General features: G+C 45.6%; 1 protein-coding gene across 4 annotated transcripts in view; it reads left to right on the top strand.

The window, feature by feature from the left end:
- SLC7A6OS (solute carrier family 7 member 6 opposite strand) overlaps nucleotides 1-17,158 on the top strand; it is a 135,803-nt gene that overhangs the window by 14,693 nt on the left and 103,952 nt on the right. For 3 of the 4 annotated variants that reach the window (XM_077288162.1, XM_077288164.1, XM_077288163.1), the window contains exon 4: nucleotides 1,001-1,130. In XM_077288162.1, the coding sequence (XP_077144277.1) occupies nucleotides 1,001-1,130 (130 nt within the window). Of the gene's footprint in view, nucleotides 1-1,000; nucleotides 1,131-1,223; nucleotides 1,337-17,158 lie in introns of those variants that run through there. The other variant, XM_077288165.1, reaches the window with a different exon arrangement.

Below are 17,158 nucleotides of genomic sequence, written 5' to 3'. Positions count from 1 at the left end.
GGTACTGATAGCAGTGTTGGCTCCTCTGGATCACACTGCTGCTGGTTCTGCATGTGCTGCTGCTCTAGGCTGGTGGGAGGAGTAAGGCAGAATCAGTGAGAGATGAGAGCAGACTAGATCTATCTATTGCTGAGTGACAGACTGCTACAAACCACAGATCTTCAGCATGTTTGCAGTTTTGCACTAGGTCAGCTGTAAATCACAAGTTGATCACACATCATGTGAACACCCTCACCTTTCACCTCAAATATCATAGATCTGAAACTTTGTGATGCTGCAAACGGCAATTTTCCGTGTGGGGAATTTTCCGTGTGGGCAATTTTACGGTGGGCATTTTTCAGGGAACCGTAAATCAGGGATCCACTGTGCACCATGTCATGGCCAAGGGCTCCGCTTACCGTCCCACCCCCTCAGCTACAATCCGTCCCACCTCCCCTTATTTTCATTGACTGCTTTGGTTTGGAGCTGCTGCCGAATTCATTGTGCAGCCCCGCACACACTGATGCTGCAGGGGCTGAGGACATGCACAGTGTCAGTGTGTGCAGGTGTGTGCTCGTCCCACTGTCCTACCTGCTGCAGACATTAGGGTTGGCTGATACTGACAGGAGAAAGGGATAAAAGCCCACCCACACTGACACTGCATTCTTGGCTCCTGCAGTGTCAGTGGAGATAGAATTCAGGTAGAAATGGTCTTCTTTGTGTTTTGGGGGTAGCAGACCTTCTTACCTGTGGGCAATGAAGTTGCCACTGTTTGTGTTACTATAATTTTGATCTTTTTTAAACCTTTAAAGAATCAGCATTTTTGGTAGTCCCCACACAAAAGATTGGCGAGAGGTTTCTGCTCGGACCAAGGCAGGACACAGCCCCATAATCTGGCTAGATCCCGGGAATTTGTCCTAAGTATATCATGTGGATTATACTCAAGTACCGGAATAATCCCCTCGAGTTTTCTATTATATTATTATGACCTGTATTTTTCCCTCCCACTTTGCTTGCGCAGATGCTGGATGATGATGAGCCAGATGAAGTGTATGAAGATGAGGATGATGAGAATGAAGAAAACAACTGGAGGAATGATTACCCCGATGAAGAAGACGAGGAGTGCAGTGATCGGGAGGAGAGATACCGGGGTAATTTCACCTGTAATAAGTTACTGATCCATAGAGCAGCTTTATGGACTAGTGACCCCACAATATGTTATTAGGACGTCTCCTTTTCTTTAGGTTGCTTCATGCAAACTATTGAAACCTCAAAATGCACAAACTCTGTATTGTGTACATCATTCTTGTGAGATATGGCTATGGGACAGCCGTGGGCACAGGTCGTCCAAAACAAGTAAGTGGAACCTTTTGGACTACTTATGTCTGCTTTGATTACTAATAACGTCTGAAAAAAAACATATATATATATATATATATATATATATATATATATATATATATATATATATATATATATATATATATATATATATATATATATATATATATACAGTGCCTACAAGTAGTATTCAACCCCCTGCAGATTTAGCAGGGTTAATAAGATGCAAATAAGTTAGAGCCTTCAAACTTCAAACAAGAGCAGGATTTATTAACAGATGCATAAATCTTACAAACCAAAAAGTTTTGTTGCTCAGTTAAATTTTTATAAATTTTAAACATAAAAGTGTGGGTCAATTATTATTCAACCCCTAGGTTTAATATTTTGTGGAATAACCTTTGTTTGCAATTACAGCTAATAATCGTCTTTTCTAAGACCTGATCAGGCCGGCACAGTTCTCTGGAGTTATCTTGGCCCACTCCTCCATGCAGATCTTCTCCAAGTTATCTAGGTTCTTTGGGTGTCTCGTGGACTTTAATCTTGAGCTCCTTCCACAAGTTTTCAATTGAGTTAAGGTCAGGAGACTGACTAGGCCACTGCAACACCTTGATTTTTTGCCTCTTGAACCAGGCCTTGGATTTCTTGGCTGTGTGCTTTGGGTCGTTGTCTTGTTGGAAGATGAAATGACGACCCATCTTAAGATCCTTGATGGAGGAGCGGAGGTTCTTGGCCAAAATCTCCAGGTAGGCCGTGCTATCCATCTTCCCATGGATGCGGACCAGATGGCCAGACCCCTTGGCTGAGAAACAGCCCCACAGCATGATGCTGCCACAACCATGCTTGACTGTAGGGATGGTATTCTTGGGGTCGTATGCAGTGCAATCCAGTCTCCAAACGTCACGTGTGTGGTTGGCACCAAAGGTCTCGATCTTGGTCTCATCAGACCAGAGAACCTTGAACCAGTCAGTCTCAGAGTCCTCCAAGTGATCATGAGCAAACTGTAGACGAGCCTTGACATGACGCTTTGAAAGTAAAGGTACCTTACGGGCTCGTCTGGAACGGAGACCATTGCGGTGGAGTACGTTACTTATGGCATTGACTGAAACCAATGTCCCCAGTGCCATGTGATCTTCCCGGTGCTCCTTCCTTGTTGTCCTTGGGTTAGCCTTGACTCTTCGGACAAGCCTGGCCTTGGCACGGGAGGAAACTTTCAAAGGCTGTCCAGGCCGTGGAAGGCTAACAGTAGTTCCATAAGCCTTCCACTTCCGGATGATGCTCCCAACAGTGGAGACAGGTAGGCCCAACTCCTTGGAAAGGGTTTTGTACCCCTTGCCAGCCTTGTGACCCTCCACGATCTTGTCTCTGATGGCCTTGGAATGCTCCTTTGTCTTTCCCATGTTGACCATGTTTGAGTGCTGTTCACAAGTTTGGGGAGGGTCTTAAATAGTCAGAAAAGGCTGGAAAAAGAGATAATTAATCCAAACATGTGAAGCTCATTGTTCTTTGTGCCTGAACTACTTCTTAATACTTTAGGGGAACCAAACAGAATTCTGGTGGGTTGAGGGGTTGAATAATAAATGACCCTCTGAAAAGACTTTTCACAATTTAAAAAAAAAATAAACAAAGAAATAACATTCTTTTTTGCTGCAGTGCATTTCACACTTCCAGGCTGATCTACAGTCCAAATGTCACAATGCCAAGTTAATTCCAAATGTGTAAACCTGCTAAATCTGCAGGGGGTTGAATACTACTTGTAGGCACTGTATATATTACTCAAACAGAATCTAAATAAACTAATATGGGCTTGCTCACACTTGCGATGAATTCAGACTAGTGCAGTTTGATAAAAAAAAAATCGGATAGCACTAGGCCCAATGTTACTCTATGGTGCAGCTCACATCTGCCATTATTTTTTCATGACAGTTCGGTATGTAAATACAATTACAGCATGCTGCAATTGCATCCAAGAATCTGATTGTAGACAAGCATACAAGTCTATGGGTGTGTGTGAAACGTCGCGCTGCGCTAGGATATCCCCCGAGTGCAGTGCTACTACTTCCTCCGTCTCCTCTGCACCTGCGCTGCCAATCTCTCACACAGAGCACTGACGCTCAGATCACAGCAGAGCTAGAGCTGAGGGTCACATCCCATGCTATGTTAGTGTGACTACGGCTTAACACACAAACGGTTGTATCGTTCATGTCTTTTATTGAGCCCATAGGGAAGGGTGCAGAAGTAAGGGAACCAATCCACAAAAGTGAGGAGGAATATTGGACCAATCCCGCCTGCTGATGTGTAGAAAAAACTGGTATACCTTGTATGCACCTCTCACTGCAAGTTATGCCACATCATGTTGTGTTTTGTTTTTTTGTTTCACTTCTGAACTGTTCCTAGACTATAAACCTTCGGGTGGTCCACACTTTACTCTGCAGTGACATTATGGAATGTCAGTTCACAGTAATTCGCTTACACAAATGTGCAGCTGTGGGGGCAGAGAGCCAGCTGTCAGGCACAGCCAGACTCCCCACAGAGAAGGGAAACATGATTTATCACATTTATTGATACATTGATCATGAAATCACTGGGGCTAGGGAGAGAGAAGGAGCTGCTGGGTCCTAGGAGACAATCAGCTGTGCTAGGCAGACACAAGGCTGAAATTCCCCACTAACTAGGGCAAATATTCCAGCCCCAGTTACAGGAGAAATTGTCAATAAAAAATTATATATTGATATGTTCAAATACCCCGAAGGTTTCTGAAGACCTTATGTGGGGTGCTATGTGTAGTGTAAAATAAAAAGCGAGAAAAGATATAAACTAAAAACACACTACTGGACCGATTTGCGGAAAAGAAATATATGTCCAGTACATAAAAGTAATTTCTACAGATTCTGATAGTGTGAAAAAAGGAATGTAAAAATGAAATCCGATGTATCGCGGTATTAAAAAAGACAGTCTTTGAATTTCTGAGATGCTGAACTTAACTGAACTTAACTTGTCTTGCACATTTCGGGTGTGGAGGATCTTGGAAATCAAGATCTGTTGTGCCCATTACAGAACCTGTTTTCTAACGTGCGACTCATCACCTGCCGGCGCCTGTGTCCTCCCCTCACATGTAGGCAGCCTGGCATCGTACATTGTAAGTCAGCCAAAGCCATCCTGATTGTTACACACCCACCTTGGGTTAGGTATCTGGAAACCTCAGATGTGTTTGACAATGAGAGCAGTGAAAGTAAATCTACAGCCGGATCAGACGTTCTAGAAATCCTGCAGAGTAGTTGTCACACACAGTGTGGTAAGACTAAGTGCAGCACAAGGGGAAGGAAGCCCAAATGCTAGCGAAAGAGGGAGTGGAGACCCCAAGGTAGATCTAATAGTACCCTGCCTCCCCTACCATCCCTATATTGGTTCCACACCAATCGCCGAGCAGGAACCTAAGCCCTGTATATCCCTAGAGCTAGGCCCTGAATAGGAAAGGGGGAACAGCGCTGGTCAGTCCCCACTGTACACTAAAGATAAGAAGGGAGACAAACAAGGGGGAAGCAACTTATCTTGAGCAGACTCGGACAGGTAGCACCAAACGTCCCCCAACGGCACCAGACAAGAAGTAAGCCGACTGCTATAGCTCCAAGCCTTCACAATGGGAAAACATGAATATCACTGGCAACTCCTGAAGCAGCCTGGGAGTTTATAAAACACCCAGTTCCATGTGTCTGTGAGGGTGATCTCTTAACCCCTTCCCGACATCTGACGGTATAGTACGTCACATGTCGGGACCCCCGCTTTGATGTGCGCTCCGGCGGTGAGCGCACATCAAAGCCGGGACATGTCAGCTGTTTTGAACAGCTGACATGTGCCCGCAATAGGCGCGAGCAGAATCGCGATCTGCGCGCGCCTATTAACTAGTTAAATGCCGCTGTCAAACGCAGACAGCGGCATTTAACTACCGCATCCGGCCGTGCGGCCGGATATGAGAGCATCGCCGACCCCCGTCACATGATCGGGGGTCGGCGATGCTCCTCCATTGTAACCATAGAGGTCCTTGAGACCTCTATGGTTACTGATTGCCGGTGGCTGTGAGCGCCCCCCTGTGGTCGGCGCTCACAGCACACCTGCAAATCTGCTGTGTAGCAGCGATCTTATGATCACTGCTGCATAGCAGAGCCGATCGGGCTGTGCCTGCTTCTAGCCTCCCATGGAGGCTATAGAAGCATGGCAAAAGTAAAAAAAAAGTTTTTAAAAATGTGAAAAAAAATAAAAAAATATAAAAGTTTAAATCACCCCCCTTTCGCCCCAATCAAAATAAATCAATAAAAAAAAACCCCAACCTACACATATTTGGTATCGCCGCGTTCAGAATCGCCCGATCTATCAATAAAAAAAAAAGCATTAACCTGATCGCTAAATGGCGTAATGAGAAAAAAATTCGAAACGCCAGATTTACGTTTTTTTGGTCGTCACGACATTGCATTAAAATGCAATAACGGGCGATCAAAAGAACGTATCTGCACCAAAATGCTATCATTAAAAACGCCAGCTCGGCACGCAAAAAATAAGCCCTCACCTGACCCCAGATCACGAAAAATGGAGACGCTACGAGTATCGGAAAATGGCGCAATTTTGTTTTGTTTTGTTTTTTGCAAAGTTTGGAATTTTTTTTCACCACTTAGGTGAAAAATAACCTAGTCATGTTAGGGGTCTATGAACTCGTAGTGACCTGGAGAATCATAATGGCAGGTCAGTTTTAGCATTTAGTGAACCTAGCAAAATAGGCAAGCAAAAAACAAGTGTGGGATTGCACTTTTTTTGCAATTTCACTGCACTTGGAATTTTTTTCCCGTTTTCTAGTACACGACATGCTAAAACCAATGATGTCGTTCAAAAGTACAACTCGTCCCGCAAAAAATAAGCCCTCACATGGCCAAATTGACGGAAAAATAAAAAAAGTTATGGCTCTGGGAAGGAGGGGAGCGAAAAACGGAAAAACGGAAAAAGCTCCGGGGGTGAAGGGGTTAAAGTGAGATCAATATGATTGCTTGTACCTGACCAAATATAAGCTGAGTGCTAGCTTAGAGGCCCAGAATGTATCAGATTCACAAAGACGATACACACACACAGCCTCTCTCAGCGATGGCTCACTCACAACTGCTTTATTCTCAACAAAGGATAATACTAAAAACAGGAAATGGGGGAGGTCGCACAACTTCAGAATAGTCACTTTGATTGGTTCATTCCAAGCTTCATTTCCAAATATGGTGTATTCCAGTGCCTTCACTCCTGCATTCCAAAGATTCCTTCCAGGACCGTTTCAAGGATCTTCAAGACAGTTTCAAAGACACAATCGCCATCTTGTTACACCATCTCTGAACTGACTTATATAAGGTTTAATAATTGATTTCATTAGACATTTTCTCCTTCACAGTCCCCCCCCCTAAATCAATTATTAACCTGATGTCACAAATATAATATGACCCAATATCTGGTCAGTCCATGAATGCACAACACACACAGAAAGGGATGGAAAATGGGGAAAGGAAGGCCTTACCAATAGGGAAATGGTCACCACCTGAATTTAACCTGAACCTGTCCCTGCACTGCCCTAACGCCCTAAGTGGGTCCTTCCCCCCCCGACCGCCGCCAGGAACCTCGTCCCTCACTGTTACCTAACTCTAACCTGACTAGTGCACTGGCCGGCAAGGGATGCTAGCCTCACCACTGCAGATAATACACACAGGGGACAGTGACAAACACAAAAAGACAAGGAGAAAACACAGTACATGGATCATGACATCTGAGCTGTCCATTAGACGACAATATTAAGCTGTTACCCCCCTTGATACAGTCTTTATTCATGTGGAAATCAGATATATATATTTATCCCTGTTTAATAAATCGAATTGGTCTTCAGGGGTTTTATAGTAGAATCATGGCCATCACCATCTTCTTGGAAAACCAGCATAGGGGTTGGCTGTCCACGCTCTTGGTAACCATCTGTTTAACACAAGGAAATATACAACAAGAAAACACAGACATGAAAATAAGGATTACCATAATAATTGTACCAATCTGTGTCAACGATTTCTACCATTCTGTCATCCATTCAAACCAAGTATCCTAAAGATCACCAATTCCTGATTTATTCTTAAGTTCCTCAGATAGGGATTCAAGTTTTTTAAGGCTAAGGTAACCTTTCCATTCAGACCTGTGTTATCGGGGATAAAGTTACAACAAGTTTCTCCAATCGTTTTACATACCCCTCCTTCCTCTGCTAGTAACATATCCAACACCATCCGATTTTGGAAAGCCATAGTGAATGTAGCTTCCAACTGTTCAGCTATCCCCTTTAATGCATCCTTAGTATAATTTATGAATCTTTGTTGGTTATAATATATGTAGTTAATCCAATCTACGTTTTTATTGACAGTTACAATAGGGATTATAGACTCAAATCCTGCTTTAACTTGGTCCCTTGCTTTAAACTCATCAGGGACCCCCCTTGGTACCCCTATAGCATCAATATACACAGGGTCAAAGCTTTCTTTGGGGGCAATTCCCCTTTAATAAGTTGAGGCTGTTTCTGATTAGTCAAAAGCGAACCTTCAGGGATAAGATGAAAAGGCATGATGGCCTTGGCCAAAGTACACTGTCCCGTCCAATTACCCTCTAATTTAGACCTTATCTTCATATCCCCACATATCCAGAATATGTCCACTACTGAGGAGACCTGCTGTGTTAACTTCTCGGGGGGGGGGGGGGGGGGGTTGCTGAGGAATAATTATGGCAAAAACCCTTACTAGAATTCCCCAAGAAACGGCCCTCTCCTAGTATTTGCATACAGGTGTAATTCCCAGGATAGATAGTAATACTTCGACCAAGAGACGGAGTTTTATTCAACACAGGATATTTATCCCTCCATCTCCCACATTGTGTATAATTAGTGGAGGTGTTGGTAAAGAGGGCAAAGACACACTCCTCCTCCAATTCGGGGATTAATAGGGGAACAGATCCCAAATGGAGCCTGGCTGCTGCACACACACACAACAATTGGTTCTATTTTGTTGTTGTGCAGTGTACCTCATAAGTGGGGTTTTGGATTGCAGTCATGCCCCTAAAAACACAAACATGTTGAAGAAGTGGAATCCATGGTATTCCAGACTTGTCACTTTCACCCTGCACATTTGCCGATTCCTAAGACTCCAACATACAGTATCTTTAAGTAGGAAATTGCCTGTTGGGGTCTTTCCCCCCTAACCATAATGTGCACCAAAGTATACTCTCCTACATCATTGGGTGATGGATCCTCAATACTGAGTATCAAAGGATGACATTTTATCTTACATTGGTCACTAGAGTTAGACTAGAGTAGCATCATCCGCGTAAGTAAGGACTTCCCTTTACTACTCTTTTGTTTGAAGGCAGGGGTCGGTTTATATCCCCACTCTTTATCACTTGTATCCCATCCAACAGATGTCCAAGAACCACAGTTTTTATTTCTTCTTTCCCAATTTCCACAAATAAAGAATACAAATTGTTCTGTCTTTCCCGAGAGTCGTGACACTCCTGGCTCCCCACACCCACTTCCCTGTATTATGTCACAGGCATCAAACCCATATGTAGCCACCAGTGTACTCGAGGAATTGTACCAGAAAGTAATAATTCCCTTTTCTTTAGTTACAGCTACCTGTTGCCCATTTTCTATACATAACAACATTAGGTAGATGATGGCAAGGATATATATTACTCGGGTGGTTAGTCCACTTTTTTTTTTAATGTTAGGCATGAATCCATGTTGATCTCCCTTCGAGTTTCACTGAGGTAGGCGTTGTCAGGAGCACTTGGTACGGACCCTCGTATCTGGTCTCAAGAGGTGATTTTCTAGTGAACCTTTTAACCAGGACGAAGTCCCCGGGTTGCAAACTGTGGGTAGACTCGTCTTGGTCAGGATCTATTCGCCATAATCCATCTTGACCTTTCAGTGCCTTCTTGCTGATCCATTGGTCTATTTCCTCAGGCTCCATTTGGTCCTGATGTATCTTTAGTTTGGTCACGGGAGGTAGCTGTGGTTCTTCATTTTTCCGCATAGCTTTGTTTTTACTTCTTGTAACCACATACACCCCTACTTCCTCTTTCCCTGGTTCCCACAGGGCTGCCTGTTTTGCCATCTGATCTACAAAGTAGTTTCCTTTTGCTTCTGCAGAGCCCAACTTGCCATGAGCCTTGGTCTTAACGACTGCTACTGTCTTCGGGAGCGTCAGAGCCTCCATTAACTGGCGAATTGCTTCGGCATTCTTCACAGGGGTCCCAACTGAGGTTTGGAACCCTCTAGTGGCCCACAGTCATCCAAAATCCAAAAACATATCTGGACTCTGTGTAGATGTTAGCCACCTTCCCCTCTGCAATCCTGCAGGCTTCAGTTGCAGCTTTGAGTTCGGCTTCCTGTGCTGACATTGAAGGTGGCAAGGATCCAGCTGAAATAAGTTCTTCTTGGGTCACTACAGCCCATCCGGTGTGAAATCGTCCAATATCATCAGCATATCTGGATCCATCTGTATACACCACAAGGTCGGCTCCTGGTAGCGGTGTTTCCGATACCCTAGGTAAATGTTGAGTCTCTGATAGCATGTGCTCCAGACAGTCATGATTGAAGCGACCTAGTTCATCTGGTAAAAGGTCATTTGGAGGGTTGGTGGTTTCTGGCCATGGGTGGTCGAGGTCCACTGAATCCCCCCTGGAAAGAGGAAGTAGGGTGGATGGATTCAGCTGATGCACGTCTGCACTTTCATTAGGATCTGGAATGGATGAGAATACAGGTTTATGCACCACATTAAGTCTTTTTCTGCAAGGCCTGGACATAGGCTGTAGTACTTATGGGAAGTACAGACCAGTCTTTGGGGCATTACAAAGCAGGACTTCAGAAGGAGTAAAGCCTGTCTTTCTATTTGGAGTGGGTCTAACTGAAGAGAGTGCAAGAGACAAACACTCTACCCAATTCTTTAATGTGTCTGTCATGGCCTTCTGAATTTTTAAGTTTAAGTGTCATTTTAGCATTAATTAGCACATTTTACTGGATGGGCTTCCGGCCAACTAGAGAACAGATCTACACATACTAGGACATATTCATACACTCCTACCTGGGTCGCTGTATGTAGTCAGTCTGCAGTCTCTGAAACGGGTAGAGAGGCCTGAGTGTCGCTTTCTTAGGGATTTTTTTTTTTTTCCTGTTTTACCTTGGTTGTGCTGTGCACAGATGAGGCATGACTGTACGAGTTTTGCCGCTACGTAACTGAAACCAGGAGCGATCCAGAAGGCATCTACCATGGACACATGTGACATTTTGAGGTGTGAGTGGGGCCATATATTGCTTGCGCCATAATTAGGAACAGGGACCTTGGTATATACAATTTATCCTTATTCTCCTTTTGAGTTCAGCTCAGCTCCCATTCTCTCCCAGTGTTCCTTCTCTGTTTGGGCAGCTGGAGGGATTTCAGGACATCTAGGCTCAGTGTGGCTGGAATACGCTGACTCCTCGCCATCGTCCACTGCTCCCTAGGCCGCCTTGCTGCTACTTTAGCAAACTCGTCCGCCCTTCTGTTGCCCTCTACCTCCACAGAGTCACCATTTGTGTGTGCTTTCACCTTGATTATGCCAACCTGGACTGGTAACATCAATGCCTCCATTAATTGTTCCACCAGCTCTGCATTGTTAATGGGCTTACCGGCTGATGTAAGAAACGCTCTGCTTCTCCAGATATTCCCCATCCATAACTCGAATCTGTGTAAATATTAGCGACTTTACCTTCAGCAGCTCTACATGCCTCAATGAGTGCCTTCAACTCTGCCTCATGTGAGGATACTACTGCATATCCAGTGTAGAATCGCCCATCCTGGTGGTATCTGGAGCCATCTACAAGAAAAAACTCAAAATCTGCATTAGGAACAGGTTTATCATGGACATGTGCAAAACCGACGGTGTCCTGACTCATCTACGCAGTCATGTTTGTGCGTCACGTCAGAGTACTCTTCCTGGACCGCCGTGTGGGGGCAACGGTTCCACATTTATGGTTTCATGGACCAATAGCATATTCGGCGTAGAACTGGTCATCCACACAATACTGCAATCCATCCACAAAGAGCTCATGGACTGGGTAATCTAGTGGGACATCGGCACCATGACTGAAACCCCCCCTGTGGGACATTATCTGTACACAGTCATGGTCCTGTTATAGTTCAACTAGCAGGTCAGCCAGGTTCCACTACCACCCACTTCCCTCCTCTTCCCCCCAGAGGCAGTAGGATGGCTGAAATCAGTAGTGCGCCATGAATGCGGATGTTATCACACAGTGAAACCTGAGATCTCCGCACTGAGAGAAGGGGGAGAGAGGGAGGGGGCTATCCCAGCAGCACAGCTTTATGACCCTGACTGACCCTAAGAGACTGAAGAAGGTAGAAGAAGGGGGCTATCCCCCTGCGCAGCGTCTGTGTGCATACTTTACACATATAGGAAAGATATATATCAACCACTGAGGACTCTCAGTTCTAAATATTTTTCTCTAGTCACCTTCCACGACGGCTTATGGAGGTTGTCTCTTTGCCCTAATGGGGAACAGGAAACACAGAGCGGTTAAAAGGACCTCCCACCTGCCAGTGTCTTTCCTGTTCCCCATGGGACAGGGAGAGGTTTCCATGTGCTGTAGTGGCCGGCGACTGCAGTACCTTGTCAGGCTTTGCCTGTTAAAGCCGGGCAGCTGGCGGTCGCTTTCAGCCTCCTCCGTATGCTGCTCCCGTCGTCCTGCGTGCAGGTGACTCGGGACCCCCTCCCGGCCTTCCCGCGCCCCCACGAGGGCAAAGCAGGCCTGGGATCCCCGACCGGGTTCTTCCTGGAGCTGCCCGGCGTTTCTCCCCCTCCATGCGGTCGGCTCGGCGTTCCGGAAGTGACGTCAGCGGCTCTCGCGCGTCACTTCCGGTTTCTTCATATCTCACTGAAGCCGGTACTTCCGGGTTTCGCCGGCTGGCGTGTCGGGCCTGGGAGCTTCCTCACATGGATCCTGGAGGGGGAGGGGGATGCCTAATTGCTGGAGGCAGGTGCTAAGGATGGCGTCCATAAAATCCTGCTGAACCACCACTGAGGTAAGGCTATTTCCCCAGTATGGATGGTTCCTTGTGCCCTGCGTCTGCGGAGCCCAGCACTACCCCTGCTACTGTGAGTGTTTGCAGGGGTGGGATCCGGGAGGAGTATAGTAAGGGGGGTTAGTCATCCTCACCCCTCTCCCCCTTTGTATATTTCAGGGAGAAAAGTCTGCCCCTAAAGCCGCCTATAGGAAGAAGTGCCCAGTCTGTTCTGCTAAATTCCCTCCTAACTGGGATAAAAAACTCTGCCAGCCATGCACGGACAGGGTAGTAAAAGCTGAGCAACCATCTCTGCTGGATAAAATTCGCTCACTGGTAAAACAGGAGGTACAATCTTCCTTGGCAGCTTTTACTCCTCCGCCGCTGCAACTCCATTCCCCAGCTAAGAAGAGAAAAATTCAGGTCGTTGAATCTGATTCTGATTCGGACCTCTCTCATGCCTCATCTATTGGCTGGGAAGATCCAGTATCACCTAAGGCTGAGGTCAGGAAATACCTTTTTTCCTCAGATTATATTGAGGATCTAGTCTCTGCTGTCCGTAACACTATGGGACTAGAAGAGGAACCTGAACCGCAGTCCATACAGGATCATATGTTTGGTGGGCTTAGATCGGCGAAGAGAGTGGGTTTCCCAGTTCACGCTAACATTGTTAGTATGATTGATCAGGAATGGGAACTACCCGAGAAACGACTCAGTACCCCTTCAGAAATGAAGCATAGATTTCCTCTAGAGGGTGAACTGATTAAATTGGACATTCCTAAGGTTGATGTGCAGGTGGCTAGGGTTGCCAAAAGAACTGCACTCCCCTTTGAGGATTCTTCACAATTGAAGGATCCTATGGATAGGAAGATTGAACGTCTCCTGAGGAAATCATGGGAAACTTCTACGTCTGTCCTTAAAGCTAATGTCGCCTCTACTTGTGTGGCTAGGGCCCTCTCCTGCTGGCTGGAAAAATTGGGAGACCCACGTATCTCAAGGTACCTCAAGAGGCGAGATATTGGATTCACTCCCCATTTTGCATAAGGATACTGGGTTTCTGGCGGACGCTTCTCTGGAATCTCTAAGAGTCGCCGCCAGATCCCTTGTACTTTCCAACTCTGCCAGAAGAGCTATCTGGCTTAAATTATGGAGCGGTGATATCACCTCTAAAGCCAAGTTGTGTGCCATACCCTTCAAAGGAGATTATGTTTTCGGTCCAGCCTTAGATGACATTCTTGACAAGGCTACCGACAAGAAAAAAGCGCTCCCGGAGCAAAAACAACCTAGGAAACGTTTTTTTCGTGGCCCACAATCTCAGCCCTCTCAAACGAGAGGTAAAGGCAAAACCGGCAGATGGAGCTACGCAAAGGGTAGGGGAAAAAATATTTTCGTCCCACAACAACAACAGCAGCAGCAGCAGTCCCAACAGGACAAACAATGCCTCCGACCCGGTGGGGGGAAGACTCTCAAAATATGTGGGTCAGTGGGAAAATATCACCAGCTCCCGTTGGGTTCGCAACGTTATCAAGGAGGGCCTTTTAATAGAGTTAATTTCTCGTCCCCCCCCCCCCCCAGGGTCTAATAATTACTACCCTTTTGACATCGCAGTTTGTTGTCATTGGGTCTCAGAGATCTTATGAGGTCAAACGTGATCTCCCCAGTTCCACAATCGGAATGGGGAAAAGGACATTATTCCCATCTTTTCCTGGTTCCCAAACCTTCAGGGGACGTCCGTATTATTATAAACTTGAAGGGTCTAAATCAACATGTGAAATATCGCAAGTTCAAGATGGAGTCTGTAAAATCTGCAATCCCTCTGATAGGACATCACTCCTTTATGGCAACCATCGACCTAAAGGATGCGTATTTCCACATTCCTATTCACCCGAGACACAAGAAATATCTCAGGTTTGCGATACAAGGGAGTCATCAGGTGGAGCACTATCAGTTTGGAGTCCTTCCCTTCGGCATTTCCTCGGCACCAAGGGTGTTCTCCAAGGTAATGGCAGAAGTAGTGTCATTTATCCGGAAACAAGGTGTCTGCATAGTGCCCTATCTGGACGATCTCCTGATAGTAGCTTCCACCGAGATAACCCTGATATCCCATGTCTCGACCACCCTAGAGATAATTGAGGTCCCTAGGCTGGATTCCAAATATAAAAAAAATCCCAGCTTCAACCCTCAAAAACCAGGAGATTTCTGGGAGTGATTCTGGACTCGGCAAAACAGATGTCCTTTCTTCCAGACGATCAGACTTCCTTTAGTAGCAAAAATCAGGAAGTTCAAAGAGATGAGATCTCCTACTCTGCGAGAGGGAATGTCGCTTTTAGGCTCCATGACAGCCTGCATACAATCGGTGGCTTGGGCTCAAGCTCACTCAAGGACCCTCCAAACCCACATTCTAGGCAATTGGGATGGTCGACCTGGCACTCTTACCAAGAGAATCCACACACCGGGCCGAGTGAAGGCTTCCTTGACATGGTGGATGAATCACAGAAACCTCCTGAAAGGCGTGTGCTGGATTCAGTTTCCTCTGACCACAATCAAATCAGATGCCAGCAAGAGGGGCTGGGGAGCCATAATAAACCATGTTCCTTATCAAGGTCTTTGGAATCAGTCGATCAGCGAGAAATCGTCAAACTTCAGAGAGCTCAAAGCTGTGGAAGAGGCCCTGTTAGCGGCAAGTCGTCAGATTTCTGGACAACATGTTCAGATATACTCAGACAACATGACCACGGTGGCTCACATCAGGCACCAGCGCATTACAAGGATCCTCAGTTTAAAAAAGATCTCCGCTCGAATCTTTTCTTGGGCCGAAAAACACGTACTGTCCCTGACGGCAATTCACCTGAAGGGTGCTACAAATATTCAGGCGGATTACCTGAGTCGCCAGGATATTCATCCTGGCGAATGGAGCCTGGATCTTCAAACGTTCAACATGTTAGTACACAAGTGGGGTCTTCCAGATGTCGACCTCTTTGCCTCTCACCAGAACGCTAAAGTCAAAACCTTTTTTTCATTGAACCCAAGAGGCAATCCCAGGGGGGTAGATGCCTTGATCCAAGACTGGCATTTTCACCTAGCTTACGCATTTCCGCCAGTCCCAATTCTTGCCAAGGTTCTACGGAAGATACGAATAGAAAAGACTCCGACTATTCTAATAGCTCCATTGTGGCCCAAAATAAGTTGGTTCAACTTGATCATCCAACTACAAGTGGATGGGCCGGTAATGTTACCAATAAAACACAATCTCCTCTCTCAGGGTCACATTCTCTACTCAGACCCTAAGAAATGGAACTTGGCAGCGTGGTTGCTGAAGCCCAGGTTTTAAAAGCAAAAGGATTATCGATCCCTGTCATAGCTACTCTCCAAAAATCGAGAAAGCCAGTAACCAACGCCATCTACAATAAGATCTGGAAAAAGTTTTCATCGTTCTGTCTGCCTAACCTTCTAGACCCTCTCAAGCCAAATATACCTATCATATTAGATTTTTTACAAAAAGGCTTGGAAATAGGTCTTAGGCCCAGTACCCTCAAGGTCCAGGTCTCTGCACTTAGCTCTGTTTTTGATCAAGATCTAGCTGGTCAGCGCTGGATTAAAAGGTTTATGACATCAGCAACTAGAATGAATCCTAGAAAACAAATCATAGTTCCCCCATGGGATCTCAATGTGGTGCTCCAAGGTCTCACAGGCCCACCCTTTAAACCATTGTATTCCTGTTCTCCACAAAATCTGGCCTATAAAACTGTGTTTCTGGTAGCCATAACTTCGGCTAGAAGGATTGGTGAATTACAGGCCTTGTCTATACGAGAACCTTATCTTCTAGTAAGAGATGATTCAATTGTGCTTCGTCTTGATCCTTCTTTTCTTCCGAAGGTTATCTCTGACTTTCATCGTTCCCAGGAGATTGTTCTACCGACCTTTTGCCATAAACCTGCAAACTTGGAAGAAAGAAGATTTAGCAGTCTAGATGTCCGGCGTATTCTATTACAGTACTTAGATCAGACCCGTGCTCTCAGAATTGATCATAACCTCTTTGTCCATCTCTCAGGACAAAATAAAGGGAAGAAAGTAGCCAAAAGTACCATCGCTACGTGGATCAAGAAAGCTATAACGGAAGCCTACCTCGCTCAAAACAAATTGCCTCCAGTAGGGATCAAGGCCCACTCAACCAGATCTACATCAGTTTCCTGGGCAGAAAGCCGCGCATCTCCGGAGCAGATTTGCAGGGCAGCAACGTGGTCTTCACTCCATACCTTCTCTAAGCATTACAGATTAGATATATTGTCCAATAAGGACTTAGCCTTCGGCCTTAAAGTTCTCCAGGCCTTGTCCCTCCCTAGTGCCAAATTAGTTGGTATTCCTCCATATGCCGTCGTGGAAGGTGACTAGAGAAAATAGAATTATTCTTACCGTTAATTCGGTTTCTAGGAACCTTCCACGACGGCACTAATTTCCCACCCGATACATATTCCTGGATTAGTTCTGGGATTCTGAAGGTAAATTGGTGCTATGGTCTCAGTTGTAAGTCACTGGCAGGTGGGAGGTCCTTTTAACCTCTCTGTGTTTCCTGTTCCCCATTAGGGCAAAGAGACCACCTCCATATGCCGCCGTGGAAGGTTCCTAGAAACCGAATTAACGGTAAGAATAATTCTATTTTTTACTTTTACACATTAAATTTCTTTGCCCTTGCTTGGACAACGTAAGAGGGGTTATGGGCCAGGTTTTTGCGTTAT

Source organism: Ranitomeya variabilis, chromosome 2 (assembly GCF_051348905.1).
Source record: "Ranitomeya variabilis isolate aRanVar5 chromosome 2, aRanVar5.hap1, whole genome shotgun sequence".
Classification (NCBI taxonomy): Eukaryota; Metazoa; Chordata; class Amphibia; order Anura; family Dendrobatidae; genus Ranitomeya; species Ranitomeya variabilis.
This window is presented reverse-complemented; position numbering and strand designations above follow the sequence as displayed.